This window comes from Leopardus geoffroyi, chromosome D1 (assembly GCF_018350155.1).
Source record: "Leopardus geoffroyi isolate Oge1 chromosome D1, O.geoffroyi_Oge1_pat1.0, whole genome shotgun sequence".
Classification (NCBI taxonomy): domain Eukaryota; kingdom Metazoa; phylum Chordata; class Mammalia; order Carnivora; family Felidae; genus Leopardus; species Leopardus geoffroyi.
Window position 1 is genome coordinate 95,922,749 of NC_059329.1, and position 25,171 is coordinate 95,947,919.

The 25,171-nt window shown below is 41.4% G+C and overlaps 1 protein-coding gene across 1 annotated transcript in view; it reads left to right on the top strand.

Moving 5' to 3' along the window:
- Window positions 1-24,946, top strand: part of LOC123600492 — a 76,125-nt gene extending 51,179 nt beyond the window's left edge. Inside the window, 2 exon segments of the mRNA XM_045482531.1 lie at window positions 24,034-24,181; window positions 24,718-24,946. Of these exon segments, the coding sequence (XP_045338487.1) occupies window positions 24,034-24,181; window positions 24,718-24,946 (377 nt within the window).
- Window positions 24,947-25,171: the final 225 nt, after the last annotated feature.

A 25,171-nucleotide genomic window follows, 5' to 3' on the forward strand; every position in this document is an offset into this window, starting at 1 on the left:
AAGCAAGTAGTTCTGGGATTCTAAATGTGGTCAAAGTAAAAAGAATACTGGACTAAGAGCTCAAAAAACAATATTCTTGTTCTAGATCTATCATTACCTTCTGTATATCCTTGAATAAACTGTGTTAACTCTTGGAATCTCAGCTGCCTCATCTAGGACATGAGAATAATAATAATAATCTAAGTATTACATACTGCATATCTATGTACATGTATGTATAACTTTGTTGTTGTACAGGTAAAAGAGATACTGTGTGTAAAAGGTTAATACATTGCAAAATGCTATGCAAATTTGAGTTATTCATTACTATTACTCTTAGAATCTTTCTTTGCCTGGGTTTCCCCCTTTAAAAACCTAGAGCTAAGGTTTATTTGTGTGCACAGTTTACTTGGAAATAATTTCCCCAGGAAGAGGAAGAAATCATGGATAGAGGAAATGAAGTAAAATTAAAAGAAAGATTAAGGGTGTGTTATTGAGTTGGCCACCAACTGAATCCACCAGGACCTTCCTGGATACCTACCAAAGTGCATCTCAGGACCATCCACCAGGAAAATAAAGAGGATTTTATTTATCAGTTTCTGTTTCCCATTGCTCATGGGAGGTGCCACGGGGCATTGAGTACTTCAATTTGATAGTTGCATCTGTTCTGATTGGTGACCACCATCATGATGTCAAAGAGGTCCACATGGCAAGAAGTGAGGGGTGGGGAGTGCTTGAGTTGGCTCTACCTAACCTGGTCTATGTCTGCACAGAACTGGTTGCCACACAATGGTTGGAATAAAAGGCTTGGGATAATTTGAAGTGGTGTGTACACAAGGGATGTGCTGCAGAGCGCTATGGAAAGATGGTAGCCCTTATTATCCCTCTCTTGGGATAACAAAGAAAAGCAAGCATAGTCACTCTGCAGTTTGGAGGGCTGAGTTCTAAATTACTTTTGTTTCTCATCTTGCAGTCAGACAGATGTTCACCTGATCCCATTTTACCAAATCTCTGCTGACCTCCCTCACTTCTTCCTCTTCCCGGTGCCCCAACCTAAAGCTACAAGATAAAAACTTAATGTATAATCCATAGTTCAAAGATTTTTACAAAGGAGCTCAAAGCTGGATGGCTTGTGTACGCATAATGAAATGAAAAATATAATTGGAAGGTTTGATGGCTGCATGGGCACAATTTCTTATCTTCCCAACTGTGATGGGGAGATAATTCAGCCATTTTGAACTGCCATTCTGATGTAGTCAATCTTGATCTATAGTCAGATAAGTGATACACAAATTGGTATTTAGATGGCTTTGCTCGCCACATTTGAAAAACATTCTCAATGGACAGTGTCACAGAAAGGAAAAGAGTACCAAATTCCCTTGTTGTCAGGTATGCAAGGGTTCCTTTTCTTGCTCTGGCACATATAGCTAAGAGATCTTAATCTCGCTAAGCCTATATTTTCTCATCTGTAAGAAGGGAGTATTGAAATTTATGCCACAGAGTCATAGCAAAGATTAGAAATTAAAGATGATGTATATTCTCAACTAAAACTATGCCTAGAAAATAGGAAACATTCAATACATAGCCATTATTATTATCAATACCATTTATTGTTATTAATCTTTACATTTCTGATGCTTCATACAGAAAATGCTTCCAGTTCCAAATTTGAGAGCAGTGGCAAGCCAGAGGGAAAAGTCATATCTATCCACCAAAGAGACCCTCCAGCTCAGTGGTGTATTTGCCAGGCACAGAATTCAGTCCATTCAAGACACATTTATTGAGCAACTACTCTGGGCTACACACTGTGCTAAGTGCTGTGGAAAATACAGATATGGCTAAGGTTCACATTTGATGAGCAGACACCCAGTCTTATCTCTCTTATTGTTTACTTAATTTTTCCTTTCAATTTACCCTCTTAGTTTTTCTATTTTAGCTACATTCTAAGAAATGATAATCATGAAATTATAAATTTGATACAACAGTCACACATTTTTATAACACAGTTTACCCTATTAATAAGTAGTGCTCAGCTTTGCGCTATGTTAAAAAGAGAGCATTATAAAAACCACATATTTGGAAACATGAACCTAGTATGTTGCCAAGCAGACAGATTTGCCAACTGGAAACCAGGTGAATAGATGAATGAATACATCAATCTATCACCTCTGAGTTTGACTCTAGTAAGAACCTAGCCAGGAGATGGAGGGTCTCGGCCTGGCTTCTGAAATTCCTTCCTGCGCTAATTATTTTGTTCATTAAACGAATTAATCAATCGATCCCATGCCTGCATCCAGAGCAAGCTGCAAGAAAAGAATAGAACTGGCTTCTGAAATTCCTGATGTGGTCACATGGACAAACTGTGTTTGAAAGGAAAGAGACATTTGTAATCCCCAGGCAGTAGTTTAAGAGTGCCTTTTTTGGCTGCATCTAGAGTTGCAAGAACATCCCTCCCCTCATGGCCCATTAGATTCCAAGAAACGTTGAAGAGTCTGGCAACTGCCTTTCACTTGATCTTTGCTTCCCTCAAAGGAAGGAAAGTGCTTTTAGGCTGAGCTCTAATGGAACTGGAATCCATCTCTGCTTTGGTCATTTTAGTTACTACCCCTTACTGCACTCTCTCAAATCCAACCATTGCCTGAGCTGTGGGCTGAGCATTCACACAGGAGAGGAGGGGGTGGGGGCGGGTGTAGGGATACAGATTCATTACTTCCTGCACAACACATTCCATGTCATGTATACTGTCAGTCTCAGTGTTAAAATTAAATGGTGGGTTTTTTTTTTCCTTTTGCTCACAATGTATGTTTATTAGTTAGGGCCAGATCTATAAACTACATGTTCTAGTACAGTGGAAATATCATGATTGTTAGAATTCAGGAAAAAAAAACACAAAATTTTAATTCACATTTTGCCACTTACTCCTTGTGAGATCTTCAGTAAACAATGAACCTAAGCGAACTTCGATTTTACCTGCATAAAAGGAGCACAGCAGGATTTAATCACCCAACATGTTTCAATGTGAAAACCTAAGTCTGGGAATTTTTCCTCCTTTATTTTGTTTCATTAATAGTGGCACAGCCCAATCAAGAGATGAGGATAATCATGGTCAATAGACACATGAAAAGATGTTCAGCATCACTCATCATCAGGGAAATGCAAATCAAAACTACAACAAGATACCACTCACACCTGTCAGAATGACTAAAATCAAAAACACAAGAAACAACAAATGTTGGCGAGGAGAAAAAGGAACCCTCTTGCACTCTTGGTGGGAATGCAAACTGGCGCAGCCACTGTGGAAGACGGTATGGAGGTTTTTCAAAAAATCAAAAGTAGAACTACCCTACAATCCAATAATCACACTACTGCCTATTTACTCAACGAATACAAAAACCTGAATTCAAAAGGATATATGCTCCCATATGTTTACTGCAACATTATTATAGCCACATTATGGAAGCAGCCCCAGAGTCCATAAATAGATGAACAGATAAAGAAGATGTGGTATATAAATGCAATGGAATATTACTCAGTCATAAAAAAAGAATGAAATCTTGCCATTTGCAACAATATGGATGGATCTACAGAGCATAATGCTAAGTGAAATAAGCCAGTCAAAGAAGGAAAAATACCATATGATTTCACTCACATGTGGAATTTAAGAAACAAACGAACAAAAGAAAAAAAAGAGAGACAAGCCAAAAAACAGACTCTTAAATATAGAGAACAGATGGTTACCAAAGAGGGTGGGAGAAGGTGGGGAGATGTGTGAAATAGGTGAAGGGTATTAAGAATACACTTGTCATGATGAACACTGAGTAATGTATGGCTGAAACTAATACAACACTGTATGCTAACTACACTGGAATCAAAATTTTGAAAAAACTAAAAGCCAAAAAAAAGAGAAGAAAGGACAGACAACCCACTCCCTCTCTAAATCCTATCTTCTCCAGAAAAAAATAATATCTTTCATCTAGGGGAGATGACAAAGAGTCTAGGTTGTTTTGCTTTTTTTTAAGATTGAAGGGTTTTCCCCCGCCCCCCGCCCCCCCCCCCCCAGGTATTAATGATTTGGGATGCTCACAATTGTGCATGAAATTGGAAGAGAGAGAATGTGTGTTTTTCCCATTGGGGAATGGTGAGAACTTGGAGGGAGATGAGAGAGGGAACACACTGGATATGGGTAGTTTGCTGTGGCTGGATCTGATACTGAAGAGTTTTCCAAAAAGCTTCTCCTGCATTCCCACTACCCATCCCAATACACAAACAAGGGGTATGGTCTGAAAGCCCAGGAGCCATACTGGATTCAGTATTTGCCAGGCAACCCCCTCACTTTTACTCAACAGAGAGCTTCTCATTATGTGCACACCAAAGCCAGCCTCTAAGGAGGAAGAATTTTGTTCCATCTGTAGCAGACCCTTGCCTGGTGACCACCCAATAGGAATGACGGATGACCATTTCCACATGAATTTATTCTGCAGGTGTCCACATATCCTCTGCAGGTAGATGGCTCTTCACAAAGTTTAAATAGTGCCAAGTGTATTAGAAAGGAAACTCACCTTAGTTTTATGAGAATCGTTAGTAAACATTATTACTGCAACATGTGGATAATGCTAAAGTTTAAATAAGTTAATTAGACAAAGCATACAAGATCTGTTTGATGGTTCTTCTTCCTTTTTATCTGCCCATTTTCTATTCTGAGTTTTTCCATGGCCAAGGAAGCTATTAAATTCAACACATCTATCGCCCCAATAGTAAGTGATTTCAGATGACCAATACCTTTTTCTCTTTAGTTGGAGGAAAGCCAACCCTAGTAATCTCAGGAGTGAAACTCTAGCATAGTTTGTTTACAAAGGTGAAAGTAAAGTATGTCCAAGAAATTTTTTTCCACTTTTTAATTCATTAGAATATAATAGCAACACTTCAAACTGTGTTGGTGTTAGGACAGAGAGCATCCTCCAGGAGGAAAAACTGGAGCATGTTTAAATATTCATTGAAATCTTCCCAAACTACTCTTGACTTTCTTCATTACAAAGGGATTGGAGAAGTGTAGGAGTTTGGGGGATGGCTCAAATGAGAAAAAAACACACAGTAAGACTCTGGATTTAATATTTGAGGATAATACAGAAGGTCCTGAACGTGTAATAACTCTTATGGCCATTCAGCAGGAATGTGAATCATGAGTCACAAAGCTGGTGTTCTGGACCAAGTCATTCAGTGGGTGAGCTTAATTGATCATCTAGTCTCTGCATCTCAAGGCCACCACTTTTTTTTTTCTGTATTCCGTGACTCTGATGGAGCTATAAAAGAAAAATATTGCTTGGTGACAAGAAAGCCAACTACTAGTGTTGATGTTGGAAAGAGAAACCTGAGAAAGCAATGAATGAGTCAGAAAGTAGAACCTGTGAACAAATTTAAAAGTAAGTGAAGCTGGTATCAATTGCAAACCAGAGATTCAGGTATTCTAGAAATGTGATTTTAAAACTTAATTTCTGGAGCACCTGGGTGGCTCAGTTGGTTAAGTGTCTGAGTTTGGCTCAGGTAACGATCTCACAGTTCATGAGTTCAAGCCCCATGACATGCTGAGGTCTTTCCCTCTCTTTGGGTTCTACTCAGAAGAGAGGAGTATGGTCAATTGTACAATTGGCTTGGTTCTTCATATCCCCCTATAGTCATGCCTTTTGCAGTTCCTCCAGTAGACTATATTTCTCTGCCCTTTGATTATGATTTGGTCACATGACTTTTCTTAAATAATTGAATGAGATAAAAGGGACATTGTGCCCATTCCAAGCATGGGCTTTAAGAGGCTTTGCATGTTTCCATTCATTCTCTTACACCTCTACTATAGCCCTAAGTATATACCCAGACTAGACCACTGGCCTGAGGAGGAAGAGAAACATGAGGAGCAGAGTCACGCTTCTCCAGTGAGCCCAGGCTAGATCATCTGATCCCAGCCAACACCCAAACACTGAGTAAACAAGCCCCAGCTGAAATCAACACAACCACCTAACCAAAACAAATCCATATCACCCACTTCCCAGCCAACCCACAGATGCATGAGGTAAGTAAATTCTCATTATTTGGGGTACTTTGTCACAACGTTAGTTCACAAATGTAATACTAGATTTCCTCTCACTGGACACAACTCTTATCTTACCTACAGGATTTTTTTGCCCCAGAATTCAGCAAAGGGTGCACAAGGTGCAGTGTCCCCCAAAATGCCATTTTCTATCTGCTTCTCTCCAACCTTCTTTCTCTATTTCCAGAGGTCTTGTCTAGACTGTGGCCAGAAGTTTTGCCCTCACTCATTATTTAGTTCCCTCAAGACCTAGATTCTGTTTTAACCGCATTCTGTTGGATCAGTCCTTCACTAAGGTAATAAGCATCAAGTACATTATCTGAATGCAAGGGGGGGGGGGGGGACGAGTGACAGGGAGGGACATCTAGGGATATAAGAAATGAAAGATGAAGGGGAAAATCTCCCTTAATATTTCAAAATAGTGCCAAATCACATTTGCAATGATAGAATTTGCCAGTATGGGACTTTTACAATGGCTTAGAGCCCTCAAAGTGTCCATACGTATTGAACTTCTGAAAAGATGGTCCCCTCTTTCATACCAGGCAAACTTAGAGGCTCTCTCATTTTAAAAGATTCCTCCCTCACCAAGAGATAGCAGACAGAGCTTAATTTCAGAGACACTGGAAGTGTCCTCAGTCCAGAAATATCCTCCCACTCACTATATTCAGAGCCTGAAATTTCTTGATTATACTTTCTTCCTTTTGTGTCTCTATTATATTTTTTTCCTTCAAGAATCTTAGGGTAATGATAATGTCTCAAGCCTTTAGGAAAGAGTAAACCCCGCTGTAGTACTAGACAGGGCATTGTCTGAGGTCAAGAGACCCCGTTGTGGGTCTGTAACTGACCAGCAGGACAATATACCTGATGTCAGTCCATTTTTGGGGTCTCAGATTCCCTATCTATAAAATGAAGGGCAAGGATTACTGCTCCTTATAATTCTAAACACCACTGAGTTCTAAAACACTGTGACTCACAAGACAACTGTAGAGCAATGCCTTTGAGAGAAGAAAACAGGATAGGTGAAAAAGAGGGGGCAGTGCAGGGAGCATGGGACAAGAGAAGGCAGGATTCAGGAAGGCTTTGTGGAAAGGGAAGCCAGAAGGCCTCCACAGTCAAGCTTTGTCTATTTCCTGATTTCGTCCCAGCTGCTTCACCTCTCCCGTATCCATTCCCTGTCTCTAGCTGCAAAAACAGGTGCAACCAGAGACCCAGATGGATGGGTTTACATGTGCCACCTATTCTACTGGCATCTCCAACTCCCCTGCACCCGCCTTCCCACCGCACCCTGGCCATTCTCATATCCTCTGTGGCCTGTATATCATCTTTATAGGCTCAGGTACTAAAAACCAGGAAGTTATTAAAGCCTAGGTCTGGCAATTCCACTGAACTTGACAGATCATTAAGAAGATTCATTCTAAATACATTCAGATCAGCTCTGGCACCTTCCCCAGGACTGAAAGATAGGCTATAGTCACACAGGGCAGAGGAAAGCCAGCTATGTCATACCAGCCCCACTTTGCCTCTAAGACTGTCAGGGACCCCAGTTGGGTTTCTTTGGCATACAATTCCCAGAGCAAGGAGTGGAACTGTAAATCCTGGTAGCCAGCCCTCTCATCATGGTGCATTTCTTTTCCAAAGATGACTTTGAAGTTATGTGTATTTTCATATGGCTTATTTCTTTTTTGCCCATAATTGACATTAATTTGCTGTCAGTTCTATGTCATTTCTCAAACTGATGTTTTAGTACTATTTTTCTTTTGAGAGTGTGTCTTGATTTCTCATATAAACCCCTTTATATCAAATGTAAACAGAAGTCAAGATGATGAGCAAAGCCAATAGGTTTTAAAAACCATCTATTCCAGTGGTGTTCTGCCTGATATATATAGGGCACTCAATATTTTTTGAATGAATGAATGAACAAATGGACATTTACTCTGAGTGAGATCTTAGGTAGACATTCCTATCAGTTACTACTGCATTATAAGCAACTGCAAAGATATCAGTGTCATACAATTAAACATTTATTGTTCACATGTGTCTGGCTATGCCTCATGTGTCTCACTCTGGAGAGTGGAGAGTGGAAGCTTGAGGAGCAGCAGCTTCCTGGCACATATTCTTCCTGTGGCTGACTTTGAAAGCTCCCAGTGGGGTAAGCAGAAAAAGCAATGCCTCACCTCTGCTCAGACATGGCACCTTGTTACTTGTGCTCATATCTGATTAGTCAGAGTAAATTATACAACCAAGCTCAACATCAGTGTGTGGGTAAGTCTTCTCCACTGGGGGCAGAAAAAGAAAGGAAAGGAATGCTTACCTCCCACCAAATCATCTAAGCTATCAGAGACTCCAAATACAAAATAGGAGCCACTATGGCTGCCCCAGTTGGTGGTCGGGACAAGCCAGCCCAGATCTTCTCTGGAAACCTTGGTTTCTCTCTCCTGCCTTCCATGGTGGTTTTGGGGGTAATTCATCAGGAACCAAGACTCCACAGGGAGTGCCTGGGTGGCTCAGTCGGTTAAGTATCCAACTTCAGCTCAGGTCATGATCTCACGGTTCGTGAGTTGTAGCCTCACATTGGGCTCTCTATCAGTGTGAAGCCAACTTTGGATCCTCTGTCTCCTTCTTTCTGTCCCTCCCCCTCTCATCCTCACTCTCTCTCTCAAAAATAAATAAATGTTAAAAAAAATTTAATGGACTCTACAGGACACAACCTTAAAATAAAAGCAAGTGCTTACATTTGTCCTAGAAATGATACCAAAGTACCAGGTTCATAAGTGGGAAGGAAATTCTAGAATGAGACAAGAGAATAAGCAAAAGACGGTTTCTAGTGTGTGTGTTTTATTTTTAGCATTTGTCCCTAATACCAATTACCATCCTTAGTCCATGGTAGGTGCTCATTAATTAATGTTTGACAAAAATGAATAAAAATCATAGTGAAGACACAGACTCAGCCTAGCTGAACAGAATGGTATGTAAAATATTCAGCTGGGTTTCAACTTAAATTTATCATCAAACACCCTTGGTACTTCATCCGAAAGGCTGTCAACGGAGTCAATGTAAGTAGGACTCTCAAGATACAGGTGGATTGAATCTTACACAGGAACCATGACTTGGAAGACAAGAACCTCATACCTAGTTTGTCTGGCAAGAGCAGAGCTGGTTTCCAGGATCCTGAAATGCACTGAGAAATTGCTAAAAAGATGCTGAGGCACAAGTGAAAGACATAAACATACCCATTATACATTTCATCCTTATGAAGCAACTAACCCAGATCCGAAATCTTAATCCAACCCTTCCACCATTCCAGATATTGCCTTTTGACCTCAGGGCTCCTGGGCTGGCTGACCCACTTTCTAAACTACTTAGCAACTGCTCAGGAAAGTGTTCATGCAAGCAGACCAAAGGGCCATAAACTTCATGATCAGCCCACTCTTCCTAGGTATAATAACTAGTAGCAATGAGGCTGGCTAAATTTACTACTATTGAGATGATTTCCAGGTAAGAGGAGTCATTGCTATAGAATTTCCCTCCTGGTTGCACCGATGCAGCTTTTAAAATCTGGACTATTTCCCCGCATCCAAATGGGGCCACTTATAGTTTATCATCCGCTGATAGGAAAAGTTATCTGCACAGCTGTGGATCCACATTAGTTATGCTCTGAGCAGGACAACACTGTAAATTATTTGCAATATGCTGGAACTCAACACAGACTGAGTTTATAAATATGATATTAAACTCTTAAGAGGGAGTTTCAGACCTTTTATAAAGCCATTAATTTTTAAAGTGGTTTAGAAGTCCAAATTAGCAGCTGAGGGTGAGTGCCAGCTTCCAAAAACAGATGGCAATGGCTTTTCTAAAAGCAACAAGATCCTGAGATCAAATAGGAAGATCAGGACTGGGATGCCTTTTGGAAATCTATTTCAAAGTTCTGAATAATGAGTAAGATTCAAAGTCCTTCTCCTGGAGGCTTCCCTGACTGCCCTCAGTCCAGTCTGAAATTTCTTCTGAACCTCTATTACACTTGCCGCATGCTGACTCATTTTAAAACTAATCACATACAACGTTGCATTATATATAGCATTTCATTTCTCTTATTTATATCTTATTATATTCCCTGACTGCATACTAAAATACCACATGACTAAGATGCTTCTGCTTACTATAAAATCTTCAAGAAATATATTACACAGAAAGAAAAGTCCCCCATAGTTTGACCTCACAATGGTAACCACTGTTAACCACTTGGTACAGAGTTTTTTCAATATTATTTTTGGTCCACATAGTGAAATATATGCATTTTTAAGCAGAAATAATAAAACTGATACTATATTATGACTTTCTTTTTTCATGTTTCCCCACAATACATACATTGGAAACTCCTTGAAGGCAGAGATTAGTAAATTATTTATTCCACACTTATTAAACATCTACTATATTTAGGGGCTACCATATGGAAAAACGAATAAAGCAAAATGTCTCAAATTGAAGGAGTTTGCCTAACTTGCCAAAAAAAAAAAAGCATGAAAAATAATTACTATAAAACAATGTCACATGGGCAGTAATGTAGGTTTCCATAAAGTGCCATGAATTAGGCTTTTGGTCTACCTACAGCAAGAAAGGACATACCTCTGTCTAATTTGACCACCTACAAAGAGACTTATTTAGATCAGGACTCAGCTCTGGACTCCTCTCTACATGCCCATACCTGGAAATATCAGCTCTAACTGATTTCTTGGAGACAGTTGGTGTATAGTTCATTAAACCCTTCTCTTGTCCTCTTGGCTGACCACACTGGCATGAAAGTGGAATATATCACTACACACCTGAATCTAATTTTGTGGGATTCCAGGATTCCGAAGGTGAATGCATTTCAACAAGAAGGGTATCACTGAAACCACATCCTGCACTTCCCTGCCACCAGCCTACCATCCAACCCTTCCTAGATGTGTGATCTGGTCAGGTTACTTCCAATCTCCAAGCCTCAGCTTCCTCCTGTAAAGTGAGAATAATCATGCCACTTCAAACCCTAAGAGAAAAATATATGCTCGCCTTAATTCTGATGGTTAAATAAGAGAATATATATGACAGCTCACAGCTTTTATAATGCTTGCTCAGTAACTGCTAAGGTAATGGGTATATAAAATAGGCAGGACCCAGGGAATATAATCAGCAACTTTATTTTATTGTTCATCCCAATATCCTTTTAGAAAGCTCTGGATAAAATTTCAAGTAGATCCCATGACACTTCTGCTTACTCCAGGGAGTCCTAGGGTTATATTAAGCTGTAAACACAGTCTCAACTCAATAATTCTAAAGTGGAATATTCTAAACTCTAAACCAATTTAATGATGAATCTCCCTTCCTCAGCTGGGCTGAATGCAAACTACCCACTTTCAGTGAAAAGGGGTTGTGGTCTGTTTTTTTTTTTTTTAACGTTTATTTATTTTTGAGACAGAGACAGACAGAGCATGAACAGGGAGGGTCAGAGAGAGAGGGAGACACAGAATCTGAAACAGGCTCCAGGCTCTGAGCTGTCAGCACAGAGCCTGACGCAGGGCTCGAACTCACAGACCGCGAGATCATGCCCTGAGCCGAGGTCGGACACTTAACCGACTGAGCCACCCAGGCGCCCTTGGGTTGTGGTCTTTCTTATCACCTTCTCCACACTGCACTTCCAACCTATTTTTTCTTGATCATTAAGGTTTCCGGCTTCCCCACAGTGGTGCTGGAGGGTTGGGAGGTGGAGGGTAGAAGCAGGGAAGCTGGGAGATGTTAGTAGAGGGTAGGCATGCTTCCACGTGACTGGCAAGTGTTCTGTTCTCTTGGAGCCTTTAAACCTGGCTTTCTCTTGTAGGTGCTTTTTACTCATTCTTTAGAGACCCCCAATATCACCTTGATCTAAGCCAGAGCTCTCAACCTTAGCACTATTGACATTTGGGTCTGAATAAGTCATTGTTGTGGAAAGCTTCTCTATGCATCAGACTATGTTTAGCAACCTCCTTGCCCTCTCGACCCTAAATGCCAGTAGCATCTCCCCCCAGCTGTAAACAAGGATGTCTCCAGACATTGCTAAATGTCTGCTGGAAAGCAAAATCACCCCTGGTTGAGAACCACTGATCTAGGCAAATATACTCTATCCAAGCAGTCTGAAATGCTCCCTGTGCTATCCCACGAATCCAGCAACCACTTCAGCTTCCTTTCCATCAAAGCACAGTTGCCCTTGAGGGGGCCTTTTTTTTTGGCTAGATCTAAGGTGACTCTTGTACCTGCTCTCTTGCATGCAAAGTCCACATTCAGTCCGTGGGGTGGACACTCCTACATGGTTTTCCTTTTAAAACTTCCAGATTATATGCCAGTCACAAAGTACAACAAGTTTCCAGACTACATTATCAAAGCACTCACTGCTTAACCTCTCATACCCTGAATTTGCTGGGTTAAGATTGAGGCAGACTTTAATCCAGTGTGCCCTCCAACCATGGAAAACACGTATCAAGCTCCTCCAGATGGTCCCATTGAAGTCTCCTGCCCTAGAAGCAGGCACTCCACTATAGTCTCTACTTTGGAGAACATGCTCTAAGAAAACAATCCTTAGAAACTATTTTCCCATCTTTATTCAATATCCTTGTATGCCCTCAATCTGGTGATATCTAAATTATCTTCTAGGACCTCTACTTTGAACTTTCTACTGTTTGGTCTATATCACAACCTATTTTGGTGACAGAAGGCTATCTTATCTCATTACTCCAATTAGAACTCCCAGTTTAACATCCTTTTGTATTGGTATCATGTCTTCCATCTTTCTTTTCTAATCAATCCCAGAGGCTGCATAATGATGGTAAGAAAATACCTAAATCTGTATTAGTTATCTCTTGCTGAACTAACAAACCACCCAAAGCCAATGGCTAAAAACAGTAAGCATTTATTATTGCTCATTGGTCTATTGGTCAGCTGAGTAGCCCTTTTGGCCCCAGTTGGACACACTAATGTATCCATGGATAGCTATGGGCTGGGTATGCAGCTCTGTGGATCCTAGCTTTGGTTTCTCACACATTTGGGGAATCAACCAAATATCAGAACTTGTCAAGGATAGCCTTGGTTGTGGAGGCAGGGGTCCAGGAGGGCACACAAGCTCTCTTGAGGCCCAGGCTTGGATCAGCACACTGTCACATCTTCTCTGTTCTATTGACTAAAGCGAAGCACAAGACCAGCCCAAATTCAAGGGATGGGAAAACAGACTCCATCTCTTGATGAGAGGAGTTTCCAGGTCTCATTGCAAAGGGTATAGACATAGGGATATGTAAAGAATTGGAGCCATTTCCAATGTGTATGGTGGAGAATCTTAACTATCCATCTACTCTCCATTCTTCCATAGTAATAGAACTGCAGCCAGCCACGTAGATTCTATTTCTCAGTCTCTTCTTACAGATACATGTAGCATGGGTGACTAAATTCTTGCCATGGACTGAGTTTTCACCAATGTAATGTGAACAGAAGTGATGTATGCCACTTAAGGTATCTGGGAATGTTTGCTGGGAGGCCCTATTCCACCTTCTCATCAGCTGCAATCTCAATGTAGCAACAACCTAGCATCATTTATGCAGCTGATGACAATGTCTCAGGGGGTAAAGGAGTAATGACTTGCAAGAAGCTTGGGATTTCAAATGACCAAAATAAGCAGAACTTTCTCCCTGACCTGAATTATTCACATCAGGAATGTTGTATGAAGGAGGAATAGACTTTTTTTGTTCTTTTAACTGCTCTGTCAGATCTCTTGGTTATAGCAGACTACCCTCTCCTAACCAACACACTGGGGCAACTGAAGTTATGGTCTCCATTCATTTAGAAAACTGGGTCAAAAGACACTTCACTCTGGTATTTTGTAGAAAGGACCCAAATCAGTCCTAAGACCCTCCATGGCCCAAGGCTTAAGAGAAGAAAATAAAAATGATATGAATATTTTTTAGGTTGATTTGGGTTAGGAAGGCATCAAGGAGTAAATACCTCTGTCAAAACTTTATAAATATATCCATTTATATAGAAGCTGGTATTTTTCTCATCTGATGAATCCATAGCGTGGATCTTTAACCTTTGCCTGAAGTATTTTTGATTATGATTGCTAGGGCTTCATAGCACTACAGCATTGAAATTCTGACATCATAAATCACTGGTGCAGGGTCTGCCGTTCGCTATACTTTCCTCCCAGCTGGAATCTCGGAAACTGACTTCAAGAGTGATCAAATAGAGCTTCCAAATTAAGAGGTACATCATTATTGAGCTTGAGGGGAGCCTGGCAACTAAAGAGTAGGATCACGTTGTTCCTATATTTTTAAAATCTTCAAATAACTCCTAATCTAAAATCTTGAACAAGGGCTACCAGGTCCTGAGTGATCTAGCTCTTTGCTGTCACAGTCTCATCTCATCCACCTGCCCCCTTACTTGCTTCCTGCCTTTGTTCCTGCCTCACTGGCATTTTCCCTATCTCTCTACTGCACTCGATTTTCTTCTAGACTTCTTTCTGCCTGGATGGTCCTGTTCGTACTTCAGATCAAAGCTGCAGTGTCCATTCCTCAGGGAAGTGTTCCTTGAACCTGAGACTAGAATAGAGACCTCATTTTACACTCTCATGGGACCCTTCATAGCGCTACCACAATTATAGCTAAACAGGTATCTCTTTAATGTTGAATACTGGATTAACGGTCCCTAGCGGGCAGGAAATGGATCCGCTTTCTTTACATGCTATCCCAGCATGTAACATAGTACTGCAGACCCTCAATAAATATTGAATGGGTGAAAACATAAATAAATGAATGCGGGGGGGGGTGGGTGTCAGGAAGAGAAGGAAAGAGAAGAGAAATAGACAGATATGGAAAGGGGGATAGGCAGAGAGGATCAGCCTGTATGAGTGATTCTCATCAATGAGAATGGGGGGGAGGGGGGGCACACCCTCCTCTCCCAGTTCCCAGAACAGTCATAACACCTCCTCTCCATGTCCAACTAGTAATTTCAGATGTCAGGCAACTCAATTCATTCTCTGTGGAGAGACACAGCCTTGATGAATTGGAATATACCTCACCGCACATTCCCTTGTAATAGCAAACACAGTGAATTGAATCAGCAGCCTGGGCTTAGGGACAAATTGCATTTGGAAATTGTATTTATGTATCAAAAAACTAATTACTGCCAAGTTCCACCTCAATAGTACTTGATGATTTCATTATTGGATCTAATTGCACTTCTATTCAGGGTAAGAGTTTACTGTCTTTTAATTGATAATGAAAATTGAAGATACAAAAATGTGAATGGCTACAAGGCCTCTTTCTTTAGCTAATTTCTGGCCCGTGGAAAACAAAATAGCCTTTTCCACTCTCAGGCCAAAAATGCAAATATTTATTTTCAGTTAACCCATGTTTGGTGGTCTTTTAGGGTCTGCTGACCTTGAAAGATTAGACCTAACAGTTTGTACCCACATTTAGGAATACAAGTAAATGGTACAGCTTTCAAATCTGAGGTACTCATTTTCACAAAACCACAAATGGCTTATCCCTACAAACATCTACCATTCTTCCTCTGATATAAGAAGTGAGGCAATGGTGGACACATTTCTTTATAACCACTTGGAGAGTGGGTTGGAGCCACTGACCCCAGACTCAGGGCTGCTCTATCGTCAGCTAGGATGGAAGAAGCTCTTGGCTAGTCCCATGGGGTCCCCAGCAGGAGAGCTGAGACAGGATACTTCACCAAACCTGGGAGTAGCAGGGTCTCCTGTGTCCCATTTGGTCCTGCCACATTTGAATGAAGTAAAGCACTAGATTTTCTCTGCTTACCTTGTTTCTGATTTGTCATTTTATTGAGTAGCAAAGAAGGCTGCCAGTTAGTAGCCTGAAGCAGAAGAAAGAACCTGAACTCTCAAAATTTGACAAGAATGTCCTCATCTTGGCCTATACCCAGAAAGAATGAACTTCTCTGTCTCAATGATGGATTTTGATTAAAAAAAAAAAAAAAAGAAAAAGAAAAAAAGAAAAAAAGAACCAAGGCATCATCACACAAGACTCTGGGGGTATTTTCAAGATGGTGGCCTTCCTGTCACCTCCATCCAAGGAGCAAATGTTTTGCTGTTGTGTTTCTCTGTTATAACCAAGGCCCAAGATTATTCCCTGACTTCTCACCTCTTTACCTCTTATGAGTGCCTCTATTTGGCTTGTGTCTCTTCGGCCCGAGGAGAATGCATTCAGTCAGAGAATGAGAGTGTGTGACCACAGTGTGTGGAGACCCAAGGACCCACAGGCAGCTAGAGGACAAGGGCAAGCTCCTCATTAGGAAGTGGCGTTTTGTGGGGCTTCCACTCATTAGACAAGACAAGTGTTTAATATGCTGTGCTTCCTGGTTCCATCCCATGCTTCTCTCTCAGCAGAGCAACTGTGTCTCTCTGAGTCTTGGTTGTTTTCTGTTTTAAATTTCTTCCTTATTCTCATTTTTCCTCCCCATCTCCCTGTCCCCACTCTCTCTGTCTCTATCTCTTTTTGTCTCTCTTGGTCTGTGAATCTCCCGTCTCTCTTCCTGTCTCCATCTGGGTCTCTACTTGCCTCTCTTATACTTCTCTCAAGCAGTGGAAAACCAAAGCCCAGACCTTCTTGCCAGTTCCTGCGGAGCTGCCTTTCCCCAGCCCCTGACATCTCCACAAGTTAATGCTTGCTGGCCCCACCTCCCCCTTCTCCCTAGAAATCTCCCAGAACCAGCTCCCATCTTCCCTGGGCCCACTCCACCCCTGCTCCACAAATTTCTAGCTTTTCATAATGGTTGCTCCCTATGACCTTTATTGGTCCCTCCTGATGGCTACTGCCCAGCGGCTGGCACTTCCTCTGCTAATCTTCCCGCACAACCTCTCCAACATTCCCTTCTTTACCTACTTCATGGAGTAACTCACCCAGGTGCCCAGTGCTCAGCCTTTCTCAAGAAGACTGAGCAAAACATGGAGCAACACGAAATCATTCCAGTGCAAGGTAAATATGTGCATGTCTAACCTCCGTTTTTAGTAAGATTGCTCCATTGCTCTTGGCCAATTCAAATAAGGAACTGCCAAAAGCCGTGCCCATTTTGTAAAGGAGAGATTACACTGCACAATCCCTGCAGTGCCTATTTGAAAACATCTCCTTTGCACTTTTGTAAAAAGGATGTATTCATTCATCCTAAAGACTTTTACTGAAGACTATGGCTACATACTTGTACACAGTACCTTTGACATAAAAATAAAAAACCAGGCTCCCTGACCTCAACAGGCCATGAACCATCACACCCACCCCTTATTTAATGATTCCAATTCACTCCTGAAAATCCTGCACTACATGAAGAATCACTAAATAAAACAATATCTTTATTCATTTCAATGGAAAAAAATTGAAAATATTTCATTCTGACCAATGATATCCAAACAATTTACACAGAATAATAAATCATTTGAGGGATGCCTGGGAAGCTCAGTCAGTTAAGCATCTGACTCTTGGTTTTGGCTCAGGTCATGGTCTCACAGTTTGTGGATTTGAACCCTGCACTGGGTTCTGTGCTGACGTTGCAGGGCCTGCTTGGAATTCTCTCCCTCTCCTCTCTCTCTCTCTCTCTCTCTCTCTCTCTCTCTCTCTCTTTCTCTCTGTCTTGTGTTAATTCTCTCTCTCTTTCTCAAAATAAATAAATAAGCCTTTAAAAAAGAATAATATATCAGTTGAAACAATAAAATGGTACATCTTTGCCTGTAATGCTGGAATATCACTCCATATAGCATTTGTCAGTGTGTTTTAAGATTTAAAAAAAAGAGTCATTATACCAAAAACAAGAATCAGTGTTCAAAAAGCAGAGTAACATTTCAAGAGCTGTTATAGTAAACAGTCTCCAGCTGAACAGCTTTCTTGTGACATGAGCCTAAGGGCTAGTAGCTCTGAAGCAGAGTGGGGGAGAAATGGGCGGTGACGGATATGCAGGTCAAGCTCCAACTTACCTGAAAAGTAGGTTCATCCCAAGACAAATTGCTTCACAAAGGCAGGAACATCATTAGCCCCAGAAAGTTGAGTACCAAACCACAAAAAAATAAAGAATACCCCTGCCCCAAGAGACCTCTCTGTCAGCCACACTCAACTATTTCATTTGACCTACCCAGGATCACGTGTTGTAGCCCTAATCCTACACAATTAAGTATCAAATGAAACCATCAGTCATAAGGAAGACTGGATGAGAAAGTGTGCACAACACTGGAACTCTATTTCTCCTAAAGTAAATGGTATTGCATCCTTGCATAAGATACAATAAGCTGCATTACTGTTCTAGAGTCAAATGTATTTGTCTCAGAAATGAGGACCTCTGCTAGCCTATGAGGTGCTTTGGGGAAACTTTGAGAATGTTGTCCAGTTTGGGAAAATCAAGGTAAATCTATAGTTCATGATATAGAACAATGACCAACATGTAGTGTTAAATGAAGAATAAAAAACAAGCTGTGGAAATAGAGGACAAGCATGACTTATGCACACATAAATATATGCTTGCTTTTATTTAAAGCGATCTTGGATGGATAACACAAGAAATTGTTCACAGTTGTTAGTCCTAAAGGGTACGATGGACAGTTAAGGGGTAAGAAGGAAGTCTTGCTTTTTTCTTAATAAGCTACCTTTACATCAGACACACTTTTTCTTTTAAAGTTTATTTATCTATTTTGAGAGAGTGTATGTGTGGATGGCACAGAGAGAGAGAGAGAGAGAGAGAGAGAGACAGAGACAGAGACAGAGAGAGAATCCCAAGCAGGCTCTGCACTGTCCATGCAGGGCCCGATGCAGGGCTCGATCTCATGAACCATGAAGTGATGACCCCAGCCAAGATCAATGGTTGGATGCTTAACTGACTGAGCCACCCAGGCGCCCCAGGAGGAAGTCTTTTACTTTTATTTTATATCCCCTGCAACTGTTTGAATTTTATCAGAAGCATTGCTTACTTTTAGGATAAAAAGGAGATTTAAAACATTTGAATTCAGCTCAAAATATAGAGGAAATTCTGTTAATCCTGAAAATTCCAGGCCATTCTCTAGATATGTGGTTATTTCAGGGTCCACAGCAATGCTGGGAGCATTCCCATTGGGGTCCCTTTTACACTTGGGATTTTCCTCGGTGCTCTCCCCTCTATGTTCCAGCCTTGCCCATCCTCCTCAGCTTTGCCTGGTGAAAGGGGCATCCAGATTTACCCTGTCTGTGAAATCACTTGAGGGTTTTTCCAAATAACAGCTCTCTCTCCTAGATATTAATTAAGAGCCCTGCTGTGGTTTCACTATTATAATGTCCAAACAGAAAAGCCGAACTTCTTTGACTCCACAGACACCAATAAAAGCGTCTCTGAGGAGACTTAACATAAGCAAAGAAAATTCATTTGGAAAGGTGAAGCCCATCAGTCAGCAGGAAGCTCCAAATCCCACAGCTGGTACATGTCAGTTGCTGACCTCCACAGTAATACTATCTGTTTCAGTTAAAGGTGAACTAAAATCCATCAGGCTGGGCTCTCAGGGCCTCAGTTCACATCAGTGACCTGTGCTGATGCCTCTCAAGGTGAATCTGTTTTTTCATCATCCCCTCTATTCCAGTGTCTCCATCTCCGAAATGGGGGTGCCTATTTTTGCCTCTGCTGCCTCTAGGGTGAGAAAAAAATCGATCAAGGATGACCAAAACCAATATAATACAACAAAGTAATCCCAGCTATTATAACTTGAAAACTCAGCAGGGCCTCCACATCACTTGAGAAAACTATTTTATATGTGAATACAAATCACAACATCTGTCACACTCCTCTAATTTTCAAATCAGATCACTGTCAAATCCAAACAGCAAAGATATTTTTTTTAAATAAGACCATTTTGGGGGCACCTGGGTGGCTCAGTTGGTTGAGCATCCGACTTCAGCTCAGGTCATGATCTCACACTCCGTGAGTTCAAGCCCTGCGTCGGGCTCTGTGCTGACACCTCAGAGCCTGGAGCCTGTTTCAGATTCTGTGTCTCCCTCTCTCTCTGCCCCTCCCCTGCTCATGCTCTGTCTCTCTCTCTGTCTCTCTCTCTGTCTCTCTCTCTCTCTCTCTCTCTCTCTCACACACACACACACACACACACACACAAATAAACATAAAAATGTTTTAAAAATAAAATAAAATAAGACCATTTTTAGCTTTATCATACCTTGGGGTCTCTTTACCTCATAGTAGTTCAGTTTTTCCTTCAAAGACCTCAGTCTTCCCTGAGGATATTCATTCAGATCAACTTCAAATTGATTGACCTTTTTTAAATGTATACATTACACACACACACACACACACACACACACACACACACACACACACACTGGAAGGCCCTCTCCAAATACTGAAAAGAATTGGATTTAGATTATCATGTAGGAAAGAAAAAAGAGGTTTTAGAAATTACCCAAACTAGAGATCTAGTTCTGAAAAAGTTGACGAAATAGACTAGGAAGGACCACCCTCACATGCAAATACATGTAGCCTAGCTCCAACTCCAACTGATATTAGCCACCTACAGGAAAGAGTGGAAAGAGCACAGGCTTTGGCAAAAGAATGAAGCTGGTTCTACTACTTGTTAGTTCTTTGGTTTGGGGCAAGTGTTTCATCTCCCATCTTTAGATTTCTCTTTCATTAAATGGGGATTTTAATATCTCCTTTACAGAGCTGTCTTGAGAATTAATAAAACATACATAATGGGTACTAAGGAGGACACTCGTTGGGATGAGCACTGGGTGTTACATGTAAGTGACGAATGGCTAAATTCTACTCCTGAAACCAATTTTATGCTATATGTTAACTAACTAGAATTTAAATAAAAATTTGGGGGGGGAAATGAAATAAAACATATGTAAAGTGCTTAGCACAGTCCCTGGCATAAGGGAGACACTCAGGATGTGTTAACTATTCTCATTCTCTGTCCTATGCAATGGCAAGAGAAGAAAAGAATAAAAATAGTCCTGGCCCTCAGAGGTCTCACCACTTAGAAACTTCCTCCCCGGTCCTTTCTGGTATAGGGAAATAGTAAGTCACACCTAGATCACCTAGATTGGGGACGTTAACATCTCATCTGCTTCCAGATCACAAACACGGCGAAATCAGACACGCACAAGAGAGGATCAGAAAACAAGGAAAGCTTTTCCGAGGAAAACCCTGAAAGGCAAAACTGCATTACACCAATTATTCCTGATCCAGGCTGAGGTGTCTGGGTGCACTGGATAATTAGAGGCTGCCCCAGTCTTTGCACTGACATGACTGGTGCTATTTAATGTAATTACATTACAGTAAAATGATGAGTTTTCCCATAATTGGTAGTTACAGCATAATTGCGACTACACAGAATATTAACACCCTAATTGCCAGAGCCTTCCAAAAATCGTTAGCTAAGTAAATGTTTCCCTTCTCTCTGGGCAGCGAAACGAGAGAACTGGTACTTCCTAGGACAGCCTAACACATCTGCCCTTTTGTTTCTTCCTACACCAGTCCCCTCAGACCCTTCCAGGGATCCTCCTTCTCCTCCTGCAAGGACACAAAGTGATGCAACCTTCTACCTTCCTTCTGTATTAAAATCAGCTCTGCCAACTGGCAAACATCTGATAGAGTCATTTCATTGACAAGGATTACAGCAAGCACCTAAACTCATTGGGAGGCAGGCCTAGTTCAGTCCCAGCTTGCCCACCTTATCTCCGTGTGCCTTTGGCAATCATGTGACCTAACTAAGTCTTAGTTTCCTCACCTGTAAAATAGAGATTATGCCACCTACCTCCTGGTACTCATGTAGCGAGTAAATGAGTTAGAGCACATAGCATGCACTTATGAAATGTTAATTGAACTTGAGGGTGATTTACCAATCAAAACTAATAGGATGTTGGTCCAGGATTATTTCCACTTTTTTGTGGTAAAACAGATACCTTGAATTAAATCAGTCAGTCATTATTCAACAAGCAGGTAAAGTATTTGAGGAAGTAGAACAATTTTTCCAAAACTTCATAAGTCCCATAATAGTTTCTGGCCACATAAGAGGTGGGACAGCATGACACATTAATGCACATACCACAAACCCATAAATCTCAACTCTGCCAATTTCTAGCCGTGTGACCTTGGGTAAGCGACTTAACTCATCTGTGTTACTATACATCTCCACCTGCAAAAGAGAAATACTAACTGTACTGAACTCCTAGGGTTGTTATGAGGATCATGTATATTAAAACATATAAAACTAACAGTCGCTGGCACCTTGTAAGCACCAAGTGTTGATGTTACTATGATTAGTATTCTATTGACTGCTGATCAAATTGTGCATTCTTCAATGAATGGGATAAAATAATCACTGGAACCAGAACATCCCCTTGCATAGGGGGCTTATAGCCATAACTGGGTGGTAATACGCACAAATGATGAACAAACTCAGCAGTAAAGAATATATTTTTTTAATTTTTTAAGTGTTTGTTTATTTTTGAGAGACAGAGAGACAGAGTACAGGCAGGGGAGGGGCAGAGAGAGAAGGAGACACAGAATCTGAAGTGGGCTCCAGGCTCTGAGCTGTCAGCACAGAGCCTGATGCAGGGCTCGAACCCACAAACCACAAGATCACAACCTGAGCTGAAGTCAGACGCTTAACCGACTGAGCCACGCAGGCATCACAAGAGTATATTATTATTTTTAAATTCAAGGATTGGATTAATCAGGCTGTAGTAGGGTATATATATTTATGCTTCTCCCTTTGAAATTTGACCAGTCCAATGAGATGCTTTCAACTGGAATTTTTCTTTTTGCCTTATATTTTTGTCAACTTCTATTGCCTTGTATTTTGAAAGGAGGTTGGAAATACTGAAAAAAACAGAAATTTGTTTCATGTCATCTCAGAATGAACATTGAGGGGAAGATCCACATGAAATAGAATTCATTACATAAGAGGAGACTGGGTGATCCCTGATAGTGAGATTGCTATCATTTCACCTACATAGCACTGGCTTCCTGGTGGGAATGTTATTCCCTGCCCATCCTCCCCACATAAAAGCTCTAACCATGAGGTTTATATAAGAATAGCCACATTCTTCCAGATCCCAACCCCACAACCACGAATATTTGGTCCTGGATCAGGCCCTGACCTAAGCAGGGTCAATAATAGTACCTTATCCACTGGCTACAGCTGGTTGGCTCAAGAGAGGCCATCTGACTCTCCCATCACCCCAATCAGGCACCCTTCTAACGACTGAGGTCAGAGATTGTGTGATTATGTCCTGTCCAAAAGTAAGAGCTGTAAGACACAAAACAGAGCTATTGGTAACAAAGGTTCCCTTCCATGTGGAGGAAAAAAAAAAAAAGAGGAAAAAGAAGCAGTCTCCAGTAGGAAAAAATGCAGGAGACACCATGAAAAGCAGTGAAAGAGCTAGTGATGTTCTGGTCCTTCTTCTAGTCCTCCCCATATCCCAGATTTCTATGACCTGGTGAGCCAATCTCCCTTAGATTCCATGGGCTAATGAACTTTCCTTCCTGACAAGTTGTATTTCTGTCTCTTGCATCCAAAAGAGCTCTGATATGCCCCTAAATCCTGGAAAAAAGCATATTGGCATCTTTAAAAATTGCAAGTAGCTGAGCTTTGACGCCCTCACCAAAAACCTTTGCAATTTCTTTCACAAAGGGAAAGAAGAGACGGGTTGTGTGGTGCAGTGAATAAAGCAAGAAACAGGAAGAGTCGCAGGCTTTGGAGACCTTTCTCTACCATTACCTAGGTATAGACCTGTTAGCCTTTTTAAGTGAGAACTTCCCATTTACAAAATAAGAGGGTTGGATTACAAGATTTCTAAGACCCATCCAAACCCCTAAATCCTAGTTTTTAGTATTGTTTCTCTAAATTAATTGCATCTAAACTGTCAGGACTTACTAGTGTCTGTCTAGCAGAAGTTGTTTTTCAAAACTTCTTCCCATTCTCCTTTTGGTAGTCTGGAAGCTTATGTTATCATTTGAGCCACTAAATTTCCCTGCTGTCAACCTTTCTTCAGTGAAGTCCAACACTTCTTGGAAGCTGACTGGAAGGTTACAGCTAGGAAAGCTGAGAAAGAGGATTAACAACAGTTGCTCGTTGGTGCGGTAAGACTAATGAAGAAACAGTGTGTGGTGATCATTTCTCTGAAGAGCAGTTTAACCTTGGGGAGGATTGCACCAATGGTGGCTGAAGACACTGGTCCATTTGAGAAAGGGTTGCAGGAATTAGCCTAGGGTTACACTCACTGACAGAGAGACCCTTAAGTAAAGGCACTTGGAATTTGTTCAAGCCAATCTGTGGGGAGCAGATGTCACCAGGAGCTCAGGGCTGGGATGTAAGCCAAGGTCAGGGAAGAAGTCAGGAAAACCCTACCTAGCAACAGATCTGCAGAGCCAGTGGCCATGTCTGTTGTAAGCATGGAGCGCTTCCTTCCACCCACTGCTGCCAGCTTTGCTGTATCGGAGAAGAATTGGAAGCTAGATGATCAGATAAAAAGTGCCTACCAAGCTGATAGCAGCCTTGCCTGCCGTGTCTGAGATGGCATGCTCAGTCACTGTGGCGTATTTTCTCGAGCCTGCTAATGACAGAAGGAAGTTCCTAATGAAGTTATTGCTCTGATGACTGAATTAATGATTTCCAGTTCCAGTGCTTGTAAACACACCGTATTCAAAGCGCTCACGTGTGAACTGAGGCAGCACTTTGGAGACACTGAGTCCACAGTGAACTCTTCACAGGTAGCAAAGTGCTGGGAGAAAACAGGGCTAACCAAGGGGAACCGGCTACGGTTGCTGGAACACTCTAAGCCCGGTGAAATTATTTCTGATTGGGAAAAGGGAGAAGGGAGAGAAGAGGATGAGAACTACATTTAAAGACAGGGAGGAAGGTAATAGGGGCAAATAAAGCCGTCCACGTCCCCAGTGGGCAGCCCCTTCCATCTCCTACACCCAATGTCATCCCTTCGGCCACCTTCAGCTCCACTCTTTTTTTAAAATGTTTGTTTATTTTGAGAGAGAGAAAGAGAGGAAGAGAGAATCCATAGCAGGTTCTGCACTGGCAGTGCAGGGCCAGATGCGGGCTTGAACTCATGAGCCATG